At 42.3% G+C, this 26,870-nt stretch overlaps 2 protein-coding genes across 2 annotated transcripts in view; one reads left to right on the top strand and one right to left on the bottom strand.

Moving 5' to 3' along the window:
- PDE8B (phosphodiesterase 8B) overlaps positions 1-5,621 on the top strand; it is a 143,857-nt gene extending 138,236 nt beyond the window's left edge. Inside the window, exons 20-22 of the mRNA XM_065406099.1 lie at positions 2,196-2,363; positions 4,763-4,892; positions 5,506-5,621. Of these exons, the coding sequence (XP_065262171.1) occupies positions 2,196-2,363; positions 4,763-4,892; positions 5,506-5,621 (414 nt within the window). The remainder of the gene's footprint in view (positions 1-2,195; positions 2,364-4,762; positions 4,893-5,505) is intronic.
- Positions 5,622-9,040: 3,419 nt separating this feature from the next.
- Positions 9,041-26,870, bottom strand: part of WDR41 (WD repeat domain 41) — a 39,856-nt gene continuing 22,026 nt past the window's right edge. The window contains exons 7-13 of the mRNA XM_065406540.1: positions 25,673-25,735; positions 24,579-24,689; positions 22,235-22,419; positions 17,381-17,502; positions 16,299-16,387; positions 12,062-12,195; positions 9,041-9,343 (exon numbers count right to left, since the gene is read on the bottom strand). Coding sequence (XP_065262612.1) covers positions 9,191-9,343; positions 12,062-12,195; positions 16,299-16,387; positions 17,381-17,502; positions 22,235-22,419; positions 24,579-24,689; positions 25,673-25,735 — 857 coding nt within the window. The 3' untranslated portion in view covers positions 9,041-9,190. The remainder of the gene's footprint in view (positions 9,344-12,061; positions 12,196-16,298; positions 16,388-17,380; positions 17,503-22,234; positions 22,420-24,578; positions 24,690-25,672; positions 25,736-26,870) is intronic.

Genomic DNA, 26,870 nt, shown 5'->3' with positions numbered 1-26,870 from the left:
TGGAGAGCTCAGTTTTATTGCTCAATAAGGAGCCAATCCACAATAACATGCCTGTGCTCAGAGGCGGATTAGGGGTTTGTGGGGCCCTGGGCCAGAGCAAGCGGGGGGCTCCTCCCCACCCCTTCCGCCTGCAGTCCCCCTCCGGCAGTCCTGCTGGGGAAATGGGGTCGGGCACAGAGGCTTGCCCTGCTCCACCTCTTCCCGCCCTCCCTCCTCCTCCCCCCACTCCCCACGCCCAGGGATTCCCTCACTCCCCAGCAGGAGTGCCAGGTGGGTGGAGCAGGGCAAGCCCGTGACCTGTCCTTGACTTTTACTAAAAATATCCATGATAAAATGGAGCGCTGCGGGCCCACACCACCTGTTGGGGCTCAGAGCTCCAGGGTCCCCCTGTGGCTCAGAGCTGCAAGGCCCCAATGCCCCCCAATGGCTGGGAGCCAGGCAGAGGGGGACCCCACAGCTCCCAGTCACTGCAGGCTGAAGTCTCAGAGGTCTCTGGAAGTCATGGATTCCATGACTTCTGTGGGCTCCATGATTAAATCATAGCCTTAACTATGTATGTTATCTATCACTTAAATCAGCCTCTGTACCAGATGACTGGCAGATAGCTAATGTGATGCTGAGGTTTTGGTTTTTTTTAAGTCACCAGAGGCGATCCTGGCAATTACAGGCCAATAAGCCTAACTTCAGTACCAGGACAATTGGCTGAAACTATAATAAAGGACAGAATTATCATACACACGGAGTAACATGATATGTTGGCGAAAAGTCAGTATAGCTTTTATAAAGTGAAATCATACCCCACCCGTCTGTTAGAATTCTTTGAGGAGGTTAACAACCGTGGACAAGGGTGATCCAATGGATAGTGTATTTGGACTTTCAGAAAGCCTCACCAAAGGCTCTTAAGCAAAATAAGCAGTCATGCGACAAGAGGGAAGGTCCTCTCATGGATCAGTTACTGGTTAAAAGACCGGAAACAAAGGGTAGGAATAAATGGTTGGTTTTCACAGTGGAGAGAGGTAAATAGCAGGGTTCCCCAAGGATCTGTACTGGGACTATACTCGGAAATTATCTGGAAAAGGGGGTAAACAGTGAGATATCAAAGTCTGCAGATGATACAAAATTACTCAAAATAGTTAAGTCCAAAGCAGACTGTGAAGATTTACAAGGGGATCTCACAAAACTGGGTGACTGGGCAAAGAAAATGGCAGATAACATTCAATGTTAATAAATGCAAAGTAATGCACCTTTACTCCCAACTATATGTACAAAATGATGGGCCTAAATTAGCTATTACCACTCAAGAAAGAGATCTTGGAGTCATTGTGGCTAGTCCTCCGAAAACATCTTGAAGGATAGGTAATAAGGCAGAAAATATCATAATGCCACACTATAAATCCATGGTACACCCACACAGTGAATATTGCATGCAGTTCTGGTCACCTCATCTCAAAAAAGACCATTAGAATTGTAAAAAGTACAGAGAAGGGCAACAAAAATGATTAGGGGTATGGAACAGCTTCCATATGAAGAGAGATTAAAAAGACTGGGACTGTTCAGCTTGGAAAAGACTCTTGAGCGGGGATATGATAGAGGTCTATAAAATCATGACTGGTTTGGAGACAGTGACTAAGGAAGTGTTATTTACCCCTTCACATAACACAAGAACCAAGGACCACCCAATGAAATTAATAGGCAGCAGGTTTAAAACAAACATAAGGAAGTATTTCAACACACAGTCAACCTGTGGATCTTGTTTGCAGGGATGTTGTGAAGGCCAAAAGTATATCTGGGTTCAAAAAAGAATTAGATAAGTTCATGGAGTATAAGTCCATGAATGGCTATTAGCCAAGATGCTCAGGGATGCAACCCCATGCACTGGGTGTCCCTACACCTCTGACAGTTGGAAGCTGGGACTGGATGACAGGGGATGGATCATGGGATAAATTGCCCTGTTCTTTTAACTCCCTCTGAAGCATCTGGCTTTGGCCACTATCAGAAGACAGGATACTGGGCTAGATAGACAATTGGTCTGACCCAGTATGGCCGTTCTTCAGAATCTAGAGTACCATGTATCTAATTGGAGACGGTGCGCATTTATTAGAAGTGTTTCAGAGAGGAGTGAAACGATGATGTGTTTATACTTGTTGTTAGTACTGATGTTGCCACCAAACTGTGACGGACTCCCTCTGTTACAGAGTGAGGGCAGTGACTGTGAATGTGCACCCAACGTAAAGAATTTTCCAGAGAACCAGACACTGGTCAAGCGCATGATGATAAAATGTGCAGATGTAGCAAATCCTTGTCGCCCTTTAGAACTGTGTATTGAATGGGCTGGGAGGATTTCAGAGGAATATTTTGCACAGGTATGTCCTTTTTTTTTTTTATTATTATTTGAATACATCTTATTAGCTCACACATGAGTGCACACATACCATCCACTCTGTGCTAGTCACTTCAGAGTCCATCTAATATTCCTATAGATTCAAAATAGAAATGTTTTTAATCTACTTTTCTTCCACTACTAGGATCTCGCTGTTTCATACGAGAAACGCATGCCCACATCTAAACCTTCAACTATTCATGACTAAGGCTCCGTGTTTGTCACGGAAGTCACGGATTCTGTGACTTCTGCAGTAGCCCCATGTGGCTGGCCCAGGAGCCGCCTGCGGAGCTCAGGCAGCCCCCAGGTCAGTCGCACTGGCTGCTACTGGGCAGTCTTGGGGGGGGGGGGGACCCCCAGCCCCCAGCAGCAAGAATTTTGGGGGAGGTGGCTCAGGGCTTGGGGCTGCTATTCACCTGGTGGCAGCTCCTCTCCCTCAGCTCCCCTAGCGCCACATGCAGCCTCTGCCAGCAGCCAGGCACTGCCCCCACAGCTTCCATTGGCTGCAGTTCCCAGTCAATGGGAGCTGCGGAACTGGGGCTTGGGGCAGCATGTGGAGCTAGGGAGCTGGGGCTGCTGCTTCCCAGTAGCTGGGTAAGGAGTCTGCCCCAGCCCCACCAACCCCCTCCCAGCACCCACGCACCCCCCCCGGGCCGCAACTCGCCCCCGAGCACCTGCACCTCCTTCCCCAGCACCCGCAGCACTTCCCTGGGCTGCACCCCCTCCCCAGCACCTGTGGCACCTCCTGAGTCTCTCCCTCGCTTCCCCTCCCCCCGTCTTAGTCATGGGTATTTTTAGTAAAAGTCATGGACAGGACATGGGCCATGAATTTTTGTTTATTGCCCGTGACCTCTCCATGACTTTTTTACTAAAAATACCCGTGACTAAACGTAGCCTTATTTATGACCTGCTTGTAGCGCCAGTCTGAGTTTAGTATTAGGTTTGCAATGCACTTTTATACTTCAGTTGTTCTACTTTCTGTTACCGTCTCAGTCCACCCAGTCCAAGAGATAATTACTCATCATGTTACAATCACCAATCCTGTTTCCACAGTCCAACCGCTCTCCCAGATGAAGGTAGTAGAGTTGAATTCTGTGTCTGCAGAGACATCTTGGTGTTCAGTAGAGGATACTTTTCCCTCTATCATACTTGAACTAATATCTCAGCATGGGGTTATGCAGTACTATGTGATTGGAGGTGTTATTTTTCAGATATGATGCAAGACCAACCACATGTGATCACTAAAGTTTCCATGGTAACCTTCATAAGAATAGGGACATGAGCCCTGCTTTCCTTCCTAACTTTCAATGCCATTATGCCTCCTCCAGACATTTCCTGCAGTTTCCTAAAAATGAAATACTCTTCAGTTCCTCCTCCAAAGAACTGTGGACTATTAAAAAGCTGTTGGGTTCCACTCCACTAGTGGCAACATTTCAGTGGTGAGAGAAGTGATCTCTCATCCCAATCTCAGTGTTGGCTTTAGCGTAAAGCACTTAAATGACCGCTGTAGCAATGCAAAATATTATTTACCATGTGTGATTTCCCAAATAGTGTGCTCTAGGAAACTAAGAGCTGCACGGGAGACAGATGGTTGATACATTTCAGCTGTCAAAATCCAAATGGGAGATATGGCACGGTTATTAATGGAAACCATAGTGACAGTTCTCAGAATGTTTTGGCGTTCTGCTTCCACTGAGTGAAGCTTCTGGATACTTTCTAACCCTAACTCTTAACATGGACTTGTGTTGATTTAAAATATTATAAAAAAAAGTACCATGAAATAAAGATGTTACAATTTAATTAGTATTTACTATCATTGAGGTAGCAGCTGACTCTAGCTCTAGGTACTTGTCTGATTTGTCTTATTTTTATAATTTATAAAAATAAATACTATTAAGTATAATTACACTTAAGGAAAAGGGCAAAAGAGAAGAGGGAAAAGATTTTCCTATTCGTATCTCTTCTGTGCACCATGGACAGAGCTCTGTAGTGGGTCTCTAGCTAGGACTATGGAATAGGGCATGGTGGCTAGGTCAATACAGCAATGACAGCGGGTCCACACGATGAAAGTGGCAGGGTTAGTAACTTTATTATAAGTAGATTTGTTTTGTTTTGTTTTTTCCCCCTACCAAAAAATAAACATGATCCTTGAACTAGTAGATTTTAATCCATTTTAACCAAGGACATGGCAATTCCTCCCCCCACCCGCAAGGAATCAGTCACATTAAACTACTAGTTAGCAATTTGTGTGTTCTGGTGATTGGCTAAAGAACCACTTATTGTTTTGGTCTACTTACAAATTCACCTAATCCTCCGCTTGTCTTCACCCTAGGACGGCAAAGGCAAAGCTTTAAAGGCTAATATTAGCTTTGTTTTCTACAGACAGATGAAGAGAAAAGACAGGGTCTACCAGTTGTAATGCCAGTATTTGATCGAAAGACCTGTAGCATCCCCAAGTCTCAGATATCCTTCATCGATTATTTTATAACAGACATGTTTGATGCCTGGGATGGTAAGAAGTTCTACATTTTCTTCCTTCTCTGTTGAAGAGCAAATCCCTGTTACAAACTCGATATTATTCTCTCATGAATTACCTCAAGCCCTGTTCCTTCTACTGTTTTCCATTTCAGTAACTGTGTCAATCCTGAGTATGCAGGAGGATCTAAATATTAGTTGTGTAAATTGCATGATTTATACTGAAATTGAACTTTATTGTCGATAATTTCAGAGAATCAAGTACTTTTAAAAATAAAACATTTTATTCACCTTGTTTAATGATTTAAGATGAATAGTTTTTTTTTTTTTTTTTTAAACCAACTTTTTTTCCTTTAGCAGAATATTTCTTCTCGGCCAATGAAAATTAAGATAGCTCTTCCTGTTCATGTACCAGAATTGTTGATAAATCAGCCCAGTCGTGCTGCTGTTGTTGTGAAAACAGCATAGAATCTTGCCCCTAATAACACTACTTAATAGTAGTGCAACAAGTAAAAGGATGGCAAGGTTACACTCAAATCACCTGCCAGATTATAATAGTGTAAACATTAGGCCAAGTAAGGCTGGTGCGATCCTTCTGAACACTGCTGTACAAAGCTGAGCTATGCTATTGTTCCTTCTGTCCATTGCAGCATTTGCACATCTACCTGTTTTGATGCAACACTTGGCTGTTAACTACAAACACTGGAAAACATTAGATGAGTTAAAATGCAAGAGTCTCAGGCTTCCAGCGGAGAACAACAACTGAAGCAAAGAGAAGAAAACCTCTTGATCTACCAGTCACACTGTGAATCATTTACTAAATTAGATACAAGAGGCATTGTGTCTCCTTTAATATGAACTTACAAACTCTGCAAGAAGGAGAAAATATTTTACTCCTCACTTTTAAAATGCTCTAAATTCTACAAAAATGTTTTTCATCAAGGTATGTAACTGGAGATAAATAAATGGTCTTTAGAACTATCCTTTCGTGGCAGAACAGGTATTTCTAAAGCTAATTTGTAAAGTTTGTTTTAGTGCATTTGTTAAATCTTGTAACTGGTGCAATTTTATTTAGTGACTAAAATATACTATGTACAAATGGCTCTCATACAAAAGTGTAATCTATTCACCTGTGAAATGCAAACAGGTTAATCAAACACAAAATAGAGTAAAAACCACCACAATTTGGCATAAATTTGCCCCCCTTACCGTAAGTAAAACTTTTAAAGAACTTTATTTCTAAAGAGAAGCTCTAGAGTAGAAAAAGTGAGGCTTCATAAATAGTTTCAAAACCTACTGTTTTTAGAGAGGAACACTGGTCTAGACTGCCTACAAACTGTAACCGTTTGTTATTAATCAAACATAGAATATAATTTTACCTCTGTCATATTGCACAGATCAACCTGTTTCTCTCCTTTCCCATATAAACTCTTGATTGTTATAATTAAATCAGTCTAATTTAATTACATTTGTTATATAGAGGGGATTTATCATGGTTCATATAATTGGTGCGATTCACTCTTTTCTCTGACATCATACAGAGGTTACCAGGAGACATTTTGTCATATTTTACATATAAGCCAATACAGTGTGGGATTGATCAACAAACTTTTTAATAAAATGTTGTTTGTACACATGGTCACTAAGATTTTATTAAATCTAAATTTTATGGACACAAGGCCATATGTTGTGATATATATATAGATATATATATAATATGAGTATGGACCTGTAGCTTTTTAAGAGTTTTCAGGTTATAAATTATAACAGCATTATAACTTGTGCTTTTCCCCCCCTCTAACAGAATATGCTGTTTTATTAGATGATGTAAAAAGTATTTCAAAAGATGTAAATAAGTTAGAAACTGAACATAGTATTTTCATTAGTTTTAAAATATGAAATTTATGGTAACGCTTCCAAAGCACAAATGCATATTTTTATACATCTCATTTTAATCACTACTTTGTGCAAACCCTGAGTTCAGATTTTAGACTTTGTTTAATACTAGCAAAACAGCTAACAACAATTACTGATTTTTAACACTGTGCACTCCAAGCTGCAGTTAAGAGTTGCAAGCTGTGACTTTATATAAAGAGGTAAGCGCATTGCTCATAGAAAATAAAGGACTTTGGACAAGCTCTATACCTCTGTTTTGTGCTGTGTCAAGTAGTAAACCAGGTAAAAAGAAAACAGACCTACTGCTATGGAGGAAAAATGATAATGATTGTAGTTTACTGCAGGAAGCTTACATAATGTGCCAACATTTTTTCTATGTTTTGTACCAAGTTATGTAAACAAATGGAAACATCATACAATTTCCATGCAGAGAAATGTATATAAGCTATATTTTTGTTAGAATTGTAATAGAACCTTACTTTTGTCATAGCTGAGGCAGTTTGCTGTGTATTATAATGCTGCATTGTGTATATTTGAAGAATGGTGTTTTTGGTGAACGGTCTATAGTCATTATCCCCATGATGTACGACTACACAAAGTTTTAGCTCTGATTACATTTTTTTCCAATGGATTTTTATTCAAATAAGTTGACTTCTAGGTTTTATACTGTAAAATGTTTGTTCTTCTCATTCTTTCATTTACGAGCAAGTGTTCTGGTAATGGTTATATCTTGAACCAATTATATGCTAAACGACTTGACTCTTGTTGTAGTTTCTGTTGGAAAGGGGGAAGATCTCCCATGAAACTTCAAAGTGTGTCACTTGAACTCAGTTTGTTAAATACAATATCAGTTTTCTGACTACAAATGTTCTGTATAAAGATTTACTTCAACTTCCTATTGTCAAATTTTATACCAATTTCAAACTCTTACACTACTGTAGGAAATGTTAACTGTTGAAGAAATAAAGCTCAACTACAGTTCTGTTCATCTGAAACTTTAATCTGCAGTCAATATTAGTTGTAAAACTCTACACTCTTTTCCCAACACGTGAATAAACAAAAATTGGGGTTAGGCAAGGTAACTAGTAGTGGAATTATGACCTTGTGCAATAAAAGTTTTAGGCCGTGTCTATGCTACCACTTATGTCGACAAAACTTGTCACTCACCCTTGTTGGTTTTTTATTTCTTCTGTCAGAGCTTCCCCCTGCTGGTTTTACCCTAGGAACAAGTGGCTTGGCCCTTATGTTTTAATTGCACTTACTGCAGCCTCAACTCAGCTAAATCCAGAATTACAAACTTTAAACCTCTCTCTTGGCTATCATGCTCTGAAAATAGCTGCCCCTGATTCAAAAAGAAGAGATGATAATCGAAAAGCTATGGCTCTGTTACTGCTGAAAGATGCATGACCACCATGCCTTAAAGACCTGTTTTTAAAGCTGCTGGGTTTTCTTCTGTGCTTACTTCTACTCAAGGGCACTCTCAGTGTAAATGGATTTAAAACCAACTAAAAAAAACTCCCCCAGATTTCTCTACTGCTGAACAAGCCATTTCCGGTCTCAGTTGAATATGGAGGTTCTCACATTCTAAAGAGCCCAGAGGGATTGCCAGTGTTTTTATTCAAGTCAAATGACCTGAGATGAAGAAATGATGAAAAGACTAATCTAACTTGTAACTATACTTCAAATTAAACACACACATGTTACATAAGCCATCTCAGGTGCCTTAATCCCCACTAAGGTCACAACTACTGTGAGCTACCAGCATCCTTGTACTACTCAGTTGGCAAAAAAGAAAAACAGTCACTGGCCATTTCTTCTCATCCCCTACTTTTGTGCACATTATAAAAACTTAAACTACTAAAAATCATCCTACCTCACAGCATTTGTGTTTATCAATTTCTGCACACATTTAAACCCAGACCACCCGTCAGGAAAGCCATCTACTTCTGCCTTTAAATAAGGGATTATATAAATGAAACCTCTAATTATTCTTCCTTAGGCCTGCAGTGAGGTTGGCTCTGTGAGAAAGTGAAAATCCCAACAACAAACTGCTTCAGTTATGATTCAACCAAGAATTTTAGCCTCTATCATGCTGATCTCCATCCATGTTTCTTTAAAAGAAAATTATGGATGCTAACAATCAATTATAATTAATACAATTACTTTCAATGGCTTAAAGAACAAACATGGCCCTTCTGCTGAAGCAGCAGGCCACTGTTTCAAACATGCAACATTCTCTTTTGGTTGTCTAGAGTAATAGCAACTAATAATTCAAAGAAAGGGAAAAGACATCACCTTTATTGTATGGCATTTAAAAGGGAAGGGTAACGATACACGTTATTTTCAATATTTAAACTTTTCAAATTAAAGCAAAATTTCCTTTACACACATACCTAACATACACACAGCTCAGGCACATCTACCTCTCATTCAACCAAGTTAGAACCTAAGCTGCAAATCATCATTTTGCTCTAATTTCTGAAATAATGTTAAACTGCGCAGTCTAGACTCTCTTTCTCCATCTTTCCACAAAATAATAAGGTGGTCAGCAGAGCATGTCACCAGGCCAAGTTCACTAAAGTACAGGAACATCTGCAATGAAAACCATTAACATGATCATGCTGCACATGTAGATTTAGGCAAGTTGCTTATTTTCAGCTTTGTGTGAGACGGATCATCGGGGATCCCACAATATTTCTGTTTAAATGCAGAATAATGTTTTCCACATATGTGAGATTTCATACAAAGTTTTCCATATCATATGTAAACTCTTTGATACTAAAATGTGAGGCAGAGATAGCAGAAAAAACAAGCTGTGTCACAATAATAATCTCTGGTTCTTGTAGAGCATTTTTCATCAGTAAATTTCAAAGCATTTTAACAAAGGTCATCCCCATTTTACAGATAGGGAAACTGAGGCCCAGCAATGAAGTGACTTGCCCAAGATCACCCAGCAGGCCAGTGGCAGAACCAGGAAAAGAACCTAGGTCGCTGGACAGTGCTCTAACCACTGGGCAACACTGTCTCCCGCATCACATCAGGGCCTATCTCAGTGGGCTGGGGGACCTACACACCACTAGCGGTCATACAATAAGTGAGAAGATGGCAACTTCTTCAGGCAGCAAAGTGTGCCTAGCCAAGGCAAACACAGACTGACACAGGAAAGTGGCCCAGCCAGAAATGCTAAAGAATGGCAGAAAGGGAGTTTACAAGATAATTAGGGCTGACAAATGGTGCTACTGGCAAGTATACAGTGTGAAGAAAGGGAAGCCCCTCAAGACTTCTCTTCATGGACTATCAACAATCTGCCAACAGTCAAGAAGCAACAAACAGTAAAAGGAACCAGGAATGGCAAAGCAGCAGATGTCAAACTGTCATAATATGAAAACAATTCAGTTCAGCAGTCAGAGGAACATGTCATGAGGCACAACTATCTCACAGTTGGAATATCCTGATTCCTCAGCTGATTAGGAAGATTCTGTCCTGCAGAAGCATTCAGCCAAAGGAGTCTGTCACAGCCTGCCTCCTCCAGGAACAGCCATAGCAAAGTTACCAACAATGGGGACTCTCCCAAGTAGAAATACGTCAAACCCACAGCTTTGGATATCATGTTCCACTGGCAACTTTCATCATGCAGGCTAGTTTTCTATCTTAAACAGCTCCAGTCTGCTTGGAGTTAAAAATTTCCCCCATGCAAAATGCTGCAGCAAACAGATCCAGCAATCTGGATAAAGTCTATTGAAGAACAAACAGTTGCATAATGGCATGGGGTATTTCAGTGATTGATTCACATGCACTCTCCGCAGGAAATGGCTGTGGCTTGCTGTGAATTGGATGTGGCTGGAGTTTTTAAGCAAATACGAATTTTTGCATGAAAATCAAATACAATCATAGGAAAACACTGTTTAGAGCATAGGATACATTTTATCCTTGGCTTTGTTGTTACAAAGATGCAAGTGGGACAGCAGCTCCTGGAGTTGCATGTTATGCCAGGAAAAACCTCACTTCCAGAATTAAAGGACTAATAATATATTAATTGCCGTTAAGTGTGGTTACACTAGACCTTCTCAACTATGGTGTAATAGTGACTCAAAAAAGAACAGTCTTCTACACAATGACTACCCCTTCCTTATTCTCTACCTTCTTTCCTGTTTGTAAAGATAGCAGGGAACATAAGAACGGCCATACTGGGTCAGACCAAAGGTCCATCTAGCCCAGTATCCTGTCTTTCAACAGTGGTCAATGCCAGGTGCCCTGAGGGAATGAACAGAACAGGTAATCATCAAGTGATCCATCCCCTGTCGCCCATTGCCAGACTCTCTCTTCTGGTTATAGAAAGGTCCATCCCATCAACTAGCAGGAAATTCCCCACCCCTAGTGCTGACAATTATATATTTTAATTGTTTTATATTAAATCTGTGTTGGTGATTAGATGTGGGATGGAATAGGCCCTTTAACTAGGTTTTCTACCTCCCCAACCAACTCTTTCTTCCCCAGATACATAACGTTTCTTTCTTATGCTGAAATTCTATAACAAGAAATAGATACTCTTGTTGGTGGTCATCAGACTGCAGAACCATGAAGACACGGGAAGGTGCAGCTATTTAAAATTAAAATAAATCACTAACATTTTACTGGGCAGATAGCATGGAGTGATACCTGATTTAAAAAGGCAGATATAAAACATCACACTGTATACATGAGGGACATTTAACATTGCTTTCAATCAATAGCCAAAAGAAACATTTCTGTAAATGTTTATGGTTGATGAATGAAGAAAGGATTTTCATAAATCTTACAGCACAGAAGGCTGCTTAACAGGTTTTATGTATTACAGCCCCCTGGGTTGGAGTTGGAGCCTGGAACCTGCATATCCAGGTTCCCAACGTCAGTTTCTGAGATCTTCTGAGGACTCAAGTAAAGGTTACTTAAGAAACCTGATAATGCAGAAGGTGATATTTTCTATGGCTTCTATTTCTACAGCTCTCCTCTTGGAGCTGTAATTGTTCTAATTCTTATCTAGATTTTGCACCAGTGGATTTGACTTCTCTCACATTGCACAATAAATCTAGACATTATTTTGCCTCAGACATCTGAGTGATGTTCTTGGGGTTTCTCTTTTTTGAGAAACTTGCTGTGAACCAAACAAGGCCAAAGCGCAGGCCTCATGCAGAACTGCAGCGTGACAATCAGATTCCCAATCTCCTGAGCCATCTAGTCATAAATTACAGATGTTTAAGAAGAAACATTACCAAAATTACAGCATTAAATAAGATTCACATTTTGTTTCTCTTACTAAATTCCACATACCTGCACGGCTGATGAATGCCCAATCAAATCACCAATAAGCTCCAAGGAATATGATGTAGTGCTTTCTTGCATCTTTTTAGCAGTTTGGCTTGCTTGTTTGTTGGCCCTTCCAAAGCCCCACATGTTGAGAAATCCTGGGACACACATAAAGGAGAAAATCCTTCTTTCCATTTTGGCAAAGGCTTGTATTAATATTTGACTAATTAAACACTATACTTACTTAGCGGACTATGGGATAGTCACTTAACTCAAAAAAGACAACAGATGATGTGTAATAAAACATTTCTGCACCTGCATTAAGTTAAGACCACACACTTCTTAAATCAGTGGGTAACAGAAACTTTAGATACTGTCCCCCTTAGTAGGCCTGTCATGGCAGACAAGTTAAATTACCCGCTTGGAATGTAACTGGGATGAGACAGTGAAGAAGGTTTGGCACAGAGAGAAGCTGCCCAAATGAACCCATGAGACAAAGGTGTATAGTGCAGTGCTATGAGGCTTACCTCTACTCTGTGCTGCCTAAATTCATTGGTTGTCCTTAAATGGAACGGAAAGGGAGGAATGAGGCACTGATCTCTCCCCTCAGTGACGTGCACAAACACATCCATGTTTGTCAATAGCTAACAAGCTCAAGTTTCTGTTCCTGCACTATCCACCTATATATTCTCCTTCCTACAGAAAACTATCACCCAGAGGGACTTGAGGACCAAAAACTGCTCCTCCAGGACTGCTCTCACCAGCTGCTGCTGCTCCCAGATATCCAGAAGCAGCTGCAAATTCAACTTCCCTAGGTTATGAACTTAAGCAAGAAAGGGCAGGTAACTCCATAATTCACAACATGGACATAATCTCTAGCCTTGCTGCTGCTGTTTTCCCCACATCCTATATGCACTCTCTCTTATCCAGGCTGATTCTCTGTAGGCTAGTACTCATTTATGCCCCAGTCTCCAAAAGACACTGGGTAAATTGTGTAACTGTACTGACAGAAATGAAAAGATTGGGTGTCATCTATCTATAGACAGAAGACAGGGCTGGATTGAGGGGAAAGCAACCCAGGTGACCGCTGGGGTGCCAGGTGTGGGGGACGCCGGGCTCGGGGTGCGGGTTTTGTTGTTAGTGACAAAAGGGAAAATAGAATGTTTGAAGTCAAATGTTTCAGATATTCCGTATGTGGATTCATTTTTCACTAACTTCCTAAAATGTTCTGGACCTTTGTAGAATCGTGTGGAACCTTCCAGACTTTCTGAGAACTAGATTTTCCTTGAATCTCCTAGAATGTTGTCAGCCATGCCCTCATGGGAAAATAAAGGGCAGGGCATCACCAGTCCGTCATTGAAATATAAGAACAAAGTGAAGTGAGAGCCCAGGAGTGACACTGTGAACCTTGTTTTATTGTGTAATTGTGGGGGGATTAGGGTTACCATATTTCAGCAATCAAAAAAGAGGACGGGGGAGCCCCACCCCCATCCACTTCCTCCCACTTCCCGCCCCCCTCAGAACCTTCAACACCCCCCCGCTCCTTGTCCCCTGACTGCCCCCTCCAGGGACCCCTGCCCCTAACTGCCTCCCAGGACCCCACCCCCTATCTAAGCCTCCCTGCTCCTTGTCCCCTGACTGCCCCCTCCTGAGACCCCTCACCCTAACTGCCCCCACCATGTTCTCTGTCCAGACAGCGGAGGGGCAGAGGGTTGGTCCCACACCACACAAGATGTGGCAGGATCCAGTTTTAAATTTACCCCCTGCCCTTGCTTCACTGAAGGGGGGAGGGGAGAGTTGCTCTTGACTTGTGTGGGGTACCAGGGAGTGGAAACCCCGACCCCGCCTAAAGTCACTGGTGCAACCCCTCCCGCTCCAGCTGGGGAGCTGCACCTGGCCCTAGGAGCTGCAGGGTCCACCACTCCCGGAATCTCCCTCCCTCCTGCCGTGGCTGCGGGAGGCTCCCTTGTCCCGCTCGCAGCCTTGGCGGGCGCGATGCGGCAGCCGGAGGGGAGGGGAGGAAACCCCCCATTCCGCCCCCCTCGCCAGGCAGCCTCCTTTGTGAGGGCTCGCCCCTGACGCGCTGCCCTGCCCTGCCCGAGCTGCAGCCGCGCCGGAGAGCGTCCGAGGGCTGCAGGCAGCGCTGGAGCTGCAGGAGCTGCCGGAGCATGAGTCGGAGCCAGCCCCACATCAGCGGGCTGAGCAGGGAGTTGTCCCGGGAGAAGTTTTCCTGCAGGCTCCGCTCTGGCCAGCAGAAAGCTGGGAGCCCGAGGGTGCCCGTGCTGGCGGCGCTGCAGGGAGGGAGGTTACGGGCTTGGGCACCGCACGGAGGGAGGTTACAGACTTGGGTGCCCAGGAAAACTTCTCCCGGGACAACTCCCCGCTCAGCCCGCTGGTGCGCGGCCGACTCTGACTCATCCTCCGGCAGCCCCGGCAGCTCCAGCGCTGCCTGCAGCCCTCGGACGCTCCCCGGCGCGGCTGCAGCTCGGGCAGGGCAGCGCCTCAGGGCCTTGGCACTCGCCACCCGGGGCTGGGGCCGGGGGGCCCTGGATGGGTCCAGGCTCAAGGAGCGCCCAGCTGTGAACGTGGCACCGAGCTCAATAGAACCCCTAGCGGCTCCTCGGCAAAGAACTTCTCCGAGCCCTGCAGTCCCTGGGACGGGCACTCAGAGGCTTGCTCCGGCAGGGTTACCATAGGTCCATATGCCGGCCGGCTGGGAGGGATTTTTAAATATCGAAAAACCCAGACTTTTTTTAGATATTTAAAAATTCCTCCCGGACGGCCATTTAACAACCGAAAAGCCGGACATGTCCGGGGAAATCCGGACGTATGGTAACCCTAGGGGGGAGGGTGCCAAAGACGCTCCTCGTGTGGGGTGCAATATGGTCTAAGGCCAGTCCTGACTGAAGATGACCCAACCTATACTTTCTCACTAACCCTTCGATCAGCCCAACAAACACACTGAACAAGAAGGGTGACAAATTGGAATCCTGTATGAGAGAGACGACACGACAAATGAACAGTTACTCTCCGGGATCACTCAGAGAAAAGAATAGAGCAGGGATCAGCAACCTTTGGCACACGTAGGGTGACCAGATGTCCCGATTTTATAGGGACAGTCCCGATTTTTGGGTCTTTTTCTTATATAGACTCCTATTACCCCCCACCCCCTGTCCCGATTTTTCACACTTGCTGTCTGGTCACCCTAGGCACACGGCCCGTCAGGGAAAGCCCCTGGCGGGCCGGGCCGGTTTGTTTACCTGCCACGTCCGCAGGTTCAGCTGATCGCAGCTCCCACTGGCCTCGGTTCGCCGCTCCAGGCCAATGGGGGCTGCAGGAAGCGGCGCGGGCCGAAGGATGTGCTGGCTGCCCTTCCTGCAGCCCCCATTGGCCTGGGACGGCGACCCGCAGCCAGTGGGAGCTACGATCAGCCAAAACCGTGGATGCGGCAGGTAAACAAACCGGCCCGGCCCACCAGGGGCTTTCCCTGGCAGGCCACGTGCCAAAGGTTGCTGATCCCTGGAATAGAACAACTCCATCTACCCCCCTACCATGTAGCCCCATGTAGCATGTGGCATCTTCACCTGCTCCTGATTATAAAAATTATGTACCTCCTATATGAGAACATAAACAATCTTACATCATATAATACATCATGTATTGCATCACAACTGAGCAACAGCTCAGATTTTGAATACTGAGTATAGAATATTCATAGTGAACTGTTTCTAATCAATACAGAGAGTAAAAAAAAAGTCTTCAAAAATTAAAAATAAGTTAGAATGACTCTCTGAGGAAGCTGTGATCTGCTGCTGAATATTCTATGAACAGAGAAACAGGCTTAAATATACTCACTCAGTTTCAGCAAAGACCCTAAGGAAGAACAAATTCTAGAAGGGGAGTCTGTGTGGTGGATCTCTGCAACCAGATGGAACCCCAGTGACTTCAACAGGGCTCCTCACTGTACAGGGGGCTACCTGGCAAGAGCTCAATGCAGGAACTTTGTAGGTGAGGCTATGCATACCAGCTGACTGAAAGTCTTGAGATCTTTGCTTATAAATTCCGGGGGAGAGAGAATAAAGGAAAAAAAGCTTTCTGTGAAAGCTGCCCCTACTGCAAGCATGTCATAGTTTCATTTTTTTATGCTATGCTCAGGAGCTTCTAGTTTTGTATGGTCAACTTTGGGGTCCACAGGTGGGTGGGTATTTGTTTGTTGAACACCATTTTATATAACCAATTCTCTCTGGAGCTAGAGACAAACCTGTTGGAATAGGCTCAGCTGGAAGCTGCTGCTTTTCACGTAGCTCCCAAATGCGAACACTGCCATCTTCTGAACATGATATCAACTGCCTGTCCAACCAAATGAGGAATTATATTGAAATAGAACCAGCATGGATACATATTAGCACAAATCGACTTATAAAATTTCACTGCAGGTACAATAAGTCCCCCAAGATTCTACCCAATTTTATTACCAGTAACTCTTAAGAATTATTATTTAACATGATGCTGAGAGATCTCTTGCAAAAGGACAAATTATAGTGAACTCAGGAAAATTAGTATAAAACTATACAAATTTGCAATCCCATCTAATGCTTTTAAAAACGTACTGCTTTATAAAAACAAATGCAAGCTTTGCTCTGCAAAGACTAATGCATGTGTGTAGTCTTAACAACTTTAACCATGCAAGTAATCCAATGGAGTGAGTCTACTCACTGCTTAAAGTTAAGCACAGTGCAAGTTTTTGCAGGATCAGGGCCTTATTTTACCTTCTGATAGACATCTCCATAAAACAATAGTGGAGAACGGCAACATAGCTATTAGATAGAGATATCTACAGCAACCAGCTGTCTTGTCTTAGCTCTATTTTGATGGATTTGTAACTCATCTGTAAATATTAAGCTCCTGCTAGACACTTGGCACTAAATGACAAAGACTGGGAGTGATTATTTTCTGTTCAATATTTGTTCATTAAATTAATTAGGCTGGTTTTGAGCAACAGAAATGTTTAAATGAGTTTGGCATGTGGCTTTGTTTTGCTTTATTAAAAGCAAATGAGAAAAGATATTTCCATAATGTAGACTAATTATTTTGCTAGATTTGAATTTAAAAAAGCAAAAGGAAGCTGTGTACTAAGCATGCTGAATTCTATTATTGCACATCAAATTATAATGGTGTATTTTCAAAACAGAAAACAATGCTATTTCTTATGGCAGATCAAGCCAAAGATCAGGTACCCTATGCTGCCTTGGGAAGTTAAATGTAGCTTTGCAGGTTGTCCCTAGCCACCTTTCTGAGCCTTGCATTTCTTTACTGCATTACAAAATTTACCATGACTTGTACCTGTTTGGAAGTTTTGCAATGTGCAATACAATGGAGTCATGAGCAGTTCTCTGGCAGGCAATCACACGCTTCATTTGAAGGTTATAGACATATATGCCCTTCCCAACAGCAGCAAACACACACTGGAAAGAAAATTCAATAGAACATCATACAGATACAGACATAAAACTATTACTTTGTGTAATAGATTTCCAGTGGTACTATGACATTATAAAGCCACTGCTACCGGGCTCAACCTATTCTTTTAGCCTGCATTAATGCACTGCCTTCTGCAGTATAAAAAATATCAAACGATTGGGAAAGCTTTGACACTTCCTGGATGAGAGAGGAAGATTGCTTAATGGGTAAGAGATCTTACATATCATTGCAACAAAATTAGTACAGCATAAAAATGTACTTGTAATTATATTTGAATTCCTCTGTATGCTGAATTCCAAGTTGGCTACAGTGATATAAAAAATTCACAAAGCGCAGCAACTGTTTCTTTTATGGAATATTTTTATTCAAAAACGTGTTAACTGATTGTGATAGGGTGTGCTGCCCACACGGGTCCTGCAGGGAAAGCTGCACAGATGAGTTACTGCAGGGAATGGACCTTGGCTGCTGTGTAGAGGGTCCCTGAGCCAGAACCTGGAGTATAGGTTGGGCCCGTGGCACTGTGAGACAGTGAAGCAGAAGACTGCCTGAGACTGCTGGAGAGCAGGAACCTTGATGCACTCCTCCTGGAAGGGGAAACTACAATAACGACCTGGCCAGAGGGCTCAGTCATGCAGAGGACGCTGCGGTTCCTGGAACAAGAGAGGGGTTGTAGAGGAGAAACTGATGGGGTATAACCACTGGAAGGAGCATTGGCCTACCTGAGTTAATCCCCAGAACCACCAGGAGGCAGCACAGTCCACCGGTGAGTAGAGAAACCCATCACAAATTGATGGAGAACGTGGGCAGGATGGTCACCTCCGACACAAGGGATCAGGAATGGACTGTGCCTCACAAGATCCCCAGGTGAGGGGCAGAGAGACACTATAATGCGGTTGAACCCTGCAGCAAGGGTACATAACAGAGAGAGAACCGCTAAAGGAAGGCAAAAATGAAATGCCCACAGTAGAGACTTTCTTTGCTGCGGGAAGATGTCCTCTACTAGGGTGCATGCCGGAATTTCTGCTCCCACAGTGGGTAGATAAGAAGCAACGGCGATAGGTTCCTGTTATGTGGGGATAGATATTAGAGAACCAGCAGAGACTGTGTGAAACCCAAGTGTATTTACAAGACTGTATGGTGCAGGTAGCTTGTCAACAGCAGCAGCTGTACAGAATCCCTCAGGAAAGAAGCAGGAGGAGTTTTAAGGGCCACGAATGGGAAAGGTGCTCCAGGACTAGGAGGCCAGAGGCCCAACCCCAAAGTGTTATGGCTGTGGGAGCAGGGGGCACCTGAAGAGGGCGTGCCCCTATTTGGAGGGAAGCAAAGAGGCTTACCAGGAGACAAGGACTAAGGAGAGGGCCCAGAGAACACCATCCAGTAAGTGACTGGGTTGGAGGAGGACCTGCTTTTGGTGTGGGAGAAAGGGCTATATAAAGAGGCATTGACCCTCACAGGGGAAAGAGAGCCCAGAAAAGGGAAAGGGACTGAGGCAAGAGAGAAAAGAGACAGAGGCCCGTAAGGAGCTCATAAGAATAGTGGAGAAGCCCAAGAGGCAGGTAAAGAAATGTGAGGGGAAGAAAGAGCCTCTGCATTAATTACTGTCCTCCCTGGAGGCCTAACACTGAGATGAACCACAAAACAGTGAGAACTCAGAGCCTGGGAGCAAGGAGGACCAGGGGAGAGAGAAGCTGTTAACTACAGAGCAGGCCTGGGTGGAGGCTGCACAGGACCTGCAGTTCTATCAGGAGAAACTCAGAGATGCTATGGAAGAAGGAGATAAGTCTCTGACCATAAGCTACAGCCTAAGACAAGAAAGGGATGACCTGAGAGCCCAGCGACAGCAGGCACAGGTAGATGATTTAGAGTAGAAGAATACTTGCCCACCCCTGGTTTGCAGCCTTGAGGGAGAGGGTGTGTGATGAGATGCACTCCCCACACTTGCCTTGCAAAAGCTGAATTGGGCCAGGTGGATCCAATCATCTAATTAGGCTGTGTGGGTGGGGGGGAGGAGAGCTTTAGGTGGGACGCAGCTACTTACAGAGAAGCTCACCTGTAAGGGACAGGTGGAGCTTTTGTCCAAGAGAGGAAATTGAAAGCAGAGGGGGCTGCAGGGAGAAAGGAGGAGGAGGAGGAGAGGGGGGGTTATAGAGATGAGTTACCTAGAATTATTCCTTGGGAGGAGGGAGTAAAGAGACTGGCAAACCCAGAGGAGGGGGGAAAGCTAGGAGGGTTGGAAGTGGCTCAGGGAAAGGCAACAAGGTCCAGGGAACAGACCTTGGCTACGGTGTAGAGGGTCCCTGAGCTGGAACCTGGAGTAGAGGGTAGTTCCCAGCTTCTCCTGCCTGCTGCTATGGAAGTGGCACTGAGGCAGTGAAGCAGAAGACTACCTGAGACTGCTAGAGCACAAGAACCTTGATCCACTCCCACAGAAGGGGAAACCACAATAGTGACCTGGCTGGAGGACTGAGTCACGAAGGGGACCAGGGTGTAACGGCTTACTTTCACCTCTGAGCAGCGCCGACCAGCGGTGAGTAGAGCAACCCATCACACCTGCCTAGGCCAATTCTAGTTTAAAAGTACATGTAGAAAGAAGAAACTCTAATAAGTAAGTTTAATATCTCAAAGAGCAAGAAGAACTTGTACACAGGACCAATTTGTATAAACTACAAACACTAGCAACAGCTCTGGAGTTGTCCTGCACAAGAGAGATTATTTATGCAATTTCACTGCTGGCTTTATCACAAATGATTTGACAAACTTTTCTTTCCTCAATAAAGTATCTGAATGAGTTTGCAGGAAAACAATATTTTCTGAGGTATCTTAATACCATTTTACCTGAACTATGGGGTTTGGGCCAGTTTATTTCAACTAATTTTTTATCACTATTATTCTTTATTTATGTTGTGGTAGCATCAAGAAGTCTCATTAAGGAAAATGAGCCCCAGTGAGCTGGGCTCCTATAATGAAAGACGGTCCCTGCCCCACAGAGCTTCCATGTATTGCAAAGGCTGGAAGCACTATTGTTACAGCAGTTATATTATCTTAGCAGAGTGTAGGGATGCTGTACAATTACTAAAACATAACTGTACAGTTCCCCCTCATTATGTAATGATGTCTGGTTTGCATAATCACTGTATTCCACTTGGATGGCAGCCATTATTAGCTATAGGGCAGTATTCTGCAGAATCACTTTACAATTATTCTCAATAAATGTACTGTGAATAGACAGATCTGTCTGGGAACTTTTTCCCAGCATTCCCAGCTGGTCTTGTAAATTTGGCAGAACCAAGCAATTAGACCTAAAGTGGCCATTTTGTACCTGTTTTACCTTCCTCTCTTCCAGCTGATGAGTACTGAGATCCTCTTATGTTTCCCCTCCAGCTTTCTCACTCTTGTACCTCATAAGACAGAACATTCTCACAAACTACTATAGTCCCTCTGGGTCCCATACCCAGAAACAGTTGCCCATATAGAGATGCTTCCTCACTCAATCCAAATAAAGCAGAGATAAATAAAGAAAATTATTTTAAAAACAAAACATCAGACTGCATAACAGGGAAATACTTTTGTTTAAAGTATTTAAAAACCCTTTTGACTATTTCTTTCAGGCCAAATCTTACTCGCCATGTGAACTGTGCAATTGACTTCAATGAGGACTAGCTCTGATCCTTCCTCTAATCCATTTCCTCCTCTCTACAGGCCAAGGTACTCCTCATTTCCACAATAACTATGCTAGATTTGGATTTATATTGGGTTATCTCAGCCCCTCCCTCCCAATTTAATTTTGAAATTCAAATATATTGTCATTATTCTGAGGTGAGCCTTGTCAACCAGTAGGGAGGGGAGGAGATGAAGAGAGTAAGGGGAAGAGCCAACAGGGTTTTTTTGTTGAACAATTTCCCTTTCAGCAGTTTGCAAGCCCATCTGGGGGATTTTCTCCTTTCACTTAAAACTTGATTTAACTAAACATGCCCTAACAATAACAACTTGAGGATGCTTTATTGCATACAAGGTAATAATCATGTCCTGAACTGAGTTTCTTGGAAAGAACGCACACCCTTGTGTTATCACTGATATGTTATAATAAGCTCTGCAGTTCTTTGCGACCTTCTCAATCAACTACATTGGCCAAGTCTCTTGGAACAAAGGCAGGAACATTTTTTACTACCTTGTATAGACCTGTTCACAGTCAGGAACAGACTGTAAATATGCCCTTTGTTTAATTTAGTTTATTAATTTTAAAGTGCCTACAGCTAGAACTGTCTGAGAGGCAAATTTTGAGTTGCTGCTTCAAACAGTTGGAATAACTTCATTTCACTGGAACAGGCACCTACCTGGTTTGGTTTTTAAAACCAACTTTAAACACTTATTAAATCAGCCTTTGACAATTGAAAACAAATTAAATTGTAATTGTTCACTGTTGCTGTCTGCCAGTTCTCAGGTTGAGTCTATTGACTCTCTGTACTGAACTACTTAGAAATAGCATTTGGAACCACTGTAACCTTGTCAGTCCAATGAGAAAACCATTAATACTATTGACTGCATTAATAAATAATAATACCCAGTTCTTAAGATAGCTGAGTAAATTTTAAACAAACATCACTTATTGCTTGCTACAGTAAACTGAAAATGTTAACTTAAAACAGTCTGCTTTCTATTATAAAGTAAACTTCATTTTTTATTTTGGTTTGGTTTATTTTGTTTAAATTTTTTTACCTCCGCATCAGATGTTAAATGCTGAATTGAAACTTCATGTTGGTTTTGTGATAATTTAATTTCTTGTTGTGCGACTGCATGGAAAGAGGGGTCCCATGTGTTGCACTCGCATACTTGATTTATCCAATCCAATGCATCCCAGACTATCAGCTCACCCACATGAGAGCCAGTCACAAAAGTCAAATCTAGGCAAAAGCACAAAGCCACATATTATAAATAATCCATTTCAAACTAGGAAGCCGCTCTACAAAAGCAACAGCTAAAAAGCTGCTAGATAAAACCTGTTTCTAAGGTAGTGATTGGCATTTGTAGTATGTATTTGGTTAGGTAAAATCCTCTGTCCTTTCAAAGAGGTGGTAATCTGATTTCCTTTTATTGATATAAAATTTAAATACATGTTTTGCAAAACAAATCAGAAACGAAAACATTTCAACTTCTGTGATGTATACCATGACAAAGAAAGGCACCACCAGCAAAAGCATGTACAAATGCTAAGGGTTTTTGTCTTCACCCTGCATGAACAGACACTTGTACTTTATTGGTGATTCACTGGATCATCCTCTCTCAGACAGAACATACAAGTTATTTCTTGGTGTGGAGAAGGGACTATGATAACCTAGAATGTATGATAGATGGTGGTGTAAGATGGGCATTGTTAAGCACAATTGTAAATTGGGTATGTTGTGAGACAAAATTCATACACTGTTGGGTACAAGGACAGAGAAATCTAGGATGGAAGCACCACCCAGAATGCTCATTTGGACCTTTGTGTAGGTTGAGTTTGAAGGGTCACTGGTTGGCTGCTGACTAGAGAGTGCCAGAGAACTAGACTATGATCAGGAAGGGAAGCATTGCTGGGCTCTTAAAAGATTAGGCTTTCCCTCCTGGAGTAAGAGAGAGAGGTTAACAAAAGCTATTATGTTTAATCTGGTTGAATAAAAAGCTTAACAGTTTCTCAAACCCAGAAATGGGAGGTGTAGTCAGTCAGTAGATTCTGAAGAGATCTGCAGAGCCCTCAGAGTTAGGGAAAGCAGCCAGGATTGCCCAATATTTACAGGTAAGTGTCCTGAGAGAAAGGTTACAGGAGGGGAAAAGGCTGTACTAGCAACCCAGACATATCAGTGTTGAACAATGTGTCCAGGGAGGGGTTGGGTCGTGGCAGCTGGTTCCCCCATTTGTAGCTTTAGTGGGTGGGGCTGAGTTGTTTACCATTATCATGACATCATACAGATGAGGCACTTCCTGCAGCAGCACTTAGTGGGTTGCCTTTTTAAACCCAGCATTGTTCAACTCCTGGGATCAGAACCAATGGAATACTGTGGGAACAAAAATCCCATAGATCTTGCTATTCTAGAATCTAAGCTTTCATTTTCCCAGTTTTTCACAACATTGCACCATGGCCTCTGGCACTATAACCCCGATGCAAGAAGTCGCTATGCCAAATCCACAGGAATCCTGGGCACAGGTAGAGTTGTGGGGAAGGGCCAAAGGAGCGTGGGAGAAGCAGGAGAGGGTGTACCAAGGCCAACATAGGGGCTACTACAGCAGGGGCGAAGTTAGGGCAACTATCACGCCTACCCTATCCATCAGCAGGGTCTCTATCCGCTCTTGCAGCCTCTGTACAGGGAAGGCATACTAACTCATCTTGGTCCCTGTGCCGGCGCAGGGATGAATCTGGCTCAGACTCCCGAGTTGTTCGTTTGTTCAGATGGGTTTGCGTTAGTATTGAACATTAAGCCAATTTAAAGCAATACTAAAATCACAACTTGATTTTTTTTTTTTTTTTTTTTTGGTAAGATTTGAATGTCCATGATGTGCTGCAAACTTTTTTTAAAAAGCAACGTAACATTTCCTTCAAACTTTTTAATGTCTATTATAACAACTTACCATAGTCATCTAAGTTAAGCAATTGTAGGAGGTCACGGAAGGGAATCATAGAATGGTGTTTTTAAACTTCCAATACAGCAACAAGATAGCAAAAAACAAAATACAAACCAAATTCTATTCCTGTCACTGACATAGGTTGTGACTTGTCCAAGACTAAGGAGGAGCCAATCTGGCTTAGCTTCCCCATCCATATAATAGTGATAATGGTACTTACTTCACCGGGATGTTGTGAGGATGAGTTAGTGTTTGTGAAGTCCTTTGACGATGTAAGGATTTCATAAGTATCACTACATATAGTTTTTAAATTTGACTATCTTCACAACTCCATTTGAGAGTTCCTCTAGTGGTTAGAAAGCTTTGTTCCAGTTACGTGTCTGGCCATAAGCAAACTAAACTTCATAGCTGAAAATATTCCACTAATAACTAGAAATACTAACTAATAAAGCATCAATCTTACCATTGACACTGACCAACGAGAGGATATTATCTTGATGGTCAGCCAGGCGTTTTACTTCAAGGACATCCCAACCTTCAGATCCCTCAGTGGAAACTACCAACCTAAAAATTACTTAAGATAGATGGACACATTTTCTAAATAAGCATTATCATTTGTATAGAGTAAAATGCAGCTCTGTTTAAATGAGAAACTCCACTATGAATTAAGTACGCTTTAGATGACACAATGCAGTATATACTATACAGTTTAGGACAGTCTCTTTTGTGAGGGTTTCCCAACCCAAAAGCAGCATTATTACAAAATTTTAAAAATAAAAATTTGAAAAAATTCTTGTCTTTTAAAATAAAATATGCACCCTTTAATTTATTTTCCAGTTTGTTTTTGTGAACACAGCAGTTTTTCTTTGGTCCATTCACATCAGCCCCATTTCCTCCCCCAATCTCTCTCCCCCCACCCCCACCCCCGATCTGACCGCTTACACTCAAAATAAAATTCAAATAAAAAAGTTCAAATAAAAATACTTTTTATCAGAAATGGTAAAATTCCACCTGATTCCTAATTTTGAAACAAATAGTAAGCCAAAGAATCTCACCCCACCACAGAAGTGCTGCTTAGAGTGGCTGAGACATAACTTTGCAGAGAACAAGCAAAAGAAGTTGTTGGGGTTTTTTTTGTTTTGTTTTTAATAAAGTGCAGTGGCTGTCCGGTACTGCAGCACCAATTGCATTTTACTACTTCACTTGCAAGGGGACCGGACATTGAGTGTTACACTCTACCAAAAAGTTGAATCAGAAGCATTTTTAAAACACCAGTTTCATCAGTTGTAATATGAAGTTAAAAAAACAAAAACAAAATTAAATAACATAGTCAGCAAGGCAGACCAGACTGGGGAAACATGCAGGTAAATATATATTGGAAAAAACAAGGAAGGAGGCAGCTGGATAGAGTGGCACCTGGCTCCAATTTTCCTACACAGTTTTGATAAAATGCTTCAATCCATGTGTTCTTGCAAGCTACTGCATATAAGAAAAAAATCTAAACCTCTTGAATATATAGAGGGTTATGGAGATTAAGTTGAAATGTAATATACTCACTCAACTCTTTGCCAACAGCTGCTGCAACACAGTTTTTAGGCAATTCAACCAAAGCACTGATATCTTTAAAAACATGCGTAAAGAAAGGAAAAAAGGTTATTCTCAATACAAATATAATGCAGTTAAAGAAGGGCTATTTCTTCATAACTCTAAAAATTGTGGATTTTAATATAAGAAAGGTCCGTTCCACATTCTCAACACACAGTTGAGGCAAACTGATATCACTTATGTACTGGCAACACAAATACACTGTTAAATCATAGAAAATTTATTTATCAATTCATATATATTTCAAAACACTTTAACAGTACTTTTTTTACAAACAATGTTCATGTTTAGTAAAGACCATGGGCTAGATTCTCACCTGGTGTAAATTAGCAAGGCTCCATTGGCTTTGATGGAGTTATGCCAGTTTACACCTGCTGGCTGTCTAACCCAATATGTTTTACTTCCTAACTTTAAAAAAAAAAAGTTAGAAACAAAAACCAGGAGCATTCTGCCACACTACACCATTCAAATTATTTTAAACACTGTTGGCCTGATCTCCAGAGATGCTGAGTCCCACTGAAATTAAAGGGAGCTGCAGCTACACAGCACCTTTGGGGAAAAAAATCAGACAATATGACACATCTCTTGTAATAAGGGATTTTGTCACCATTACAACTGTAAAATGACCTAAGTGCTTGCAGTCTTGTGGAAAGTGTTGGACAAATTTAGAACATGGGAGTTGAGGGCATTCAGCACCTCACAGCATCAAACCCTTCCTCAGGAAACTGTCCCATAAACTAAGAACAGAAGTGGTTTGTGACTGTGTCCACCAGACAACACTATATACACTTTAATAGGTTTATAACTGTTTTTTATTAGCCCAATTACAAACTGTTGGCATTGTTTGTAGCTCTATACTATACTTCATCTACAGATATGATTGTGTGATTTGGGTGCATTTTTTATTAGCATTTCCCTTTTTATTATATGCACTGTATGTAAAATATAGCACGACTGATTTTTATAGGTAGTACTGAGTCCACAAATAACGTAAGTCAATATATAGTTAGATTTGTATGCCTTTACTCCAAATTTCTATTCCACATTGTGTGTGTATATATGTGTGTCTCTGTGTATTTTTTTAATTATAAAAATTACACACTTACACCTCTACCCCGATATAACGCGACCCGATATAACAAGAATTTGA

The sequence above is a fragment of the Emys orbicularis genome, chromosome 6 (assembly GCF_028017835.1).
Source record: "Emys orbicularis isolate rEmyOrb1 chromosome 6, rEmyOrb1.hap1, whole genome shotgun sequence".
Taxonomy (NCBI): Eukaryota; Metazoa; Chordata; order Testudines; family Emydidae; genus Emys; species Emys orbicularis.
Note: the sequence above shows the minus strand (reverse complement) of the source record. Positions and strands in the feature narration are given on the sequence as shown.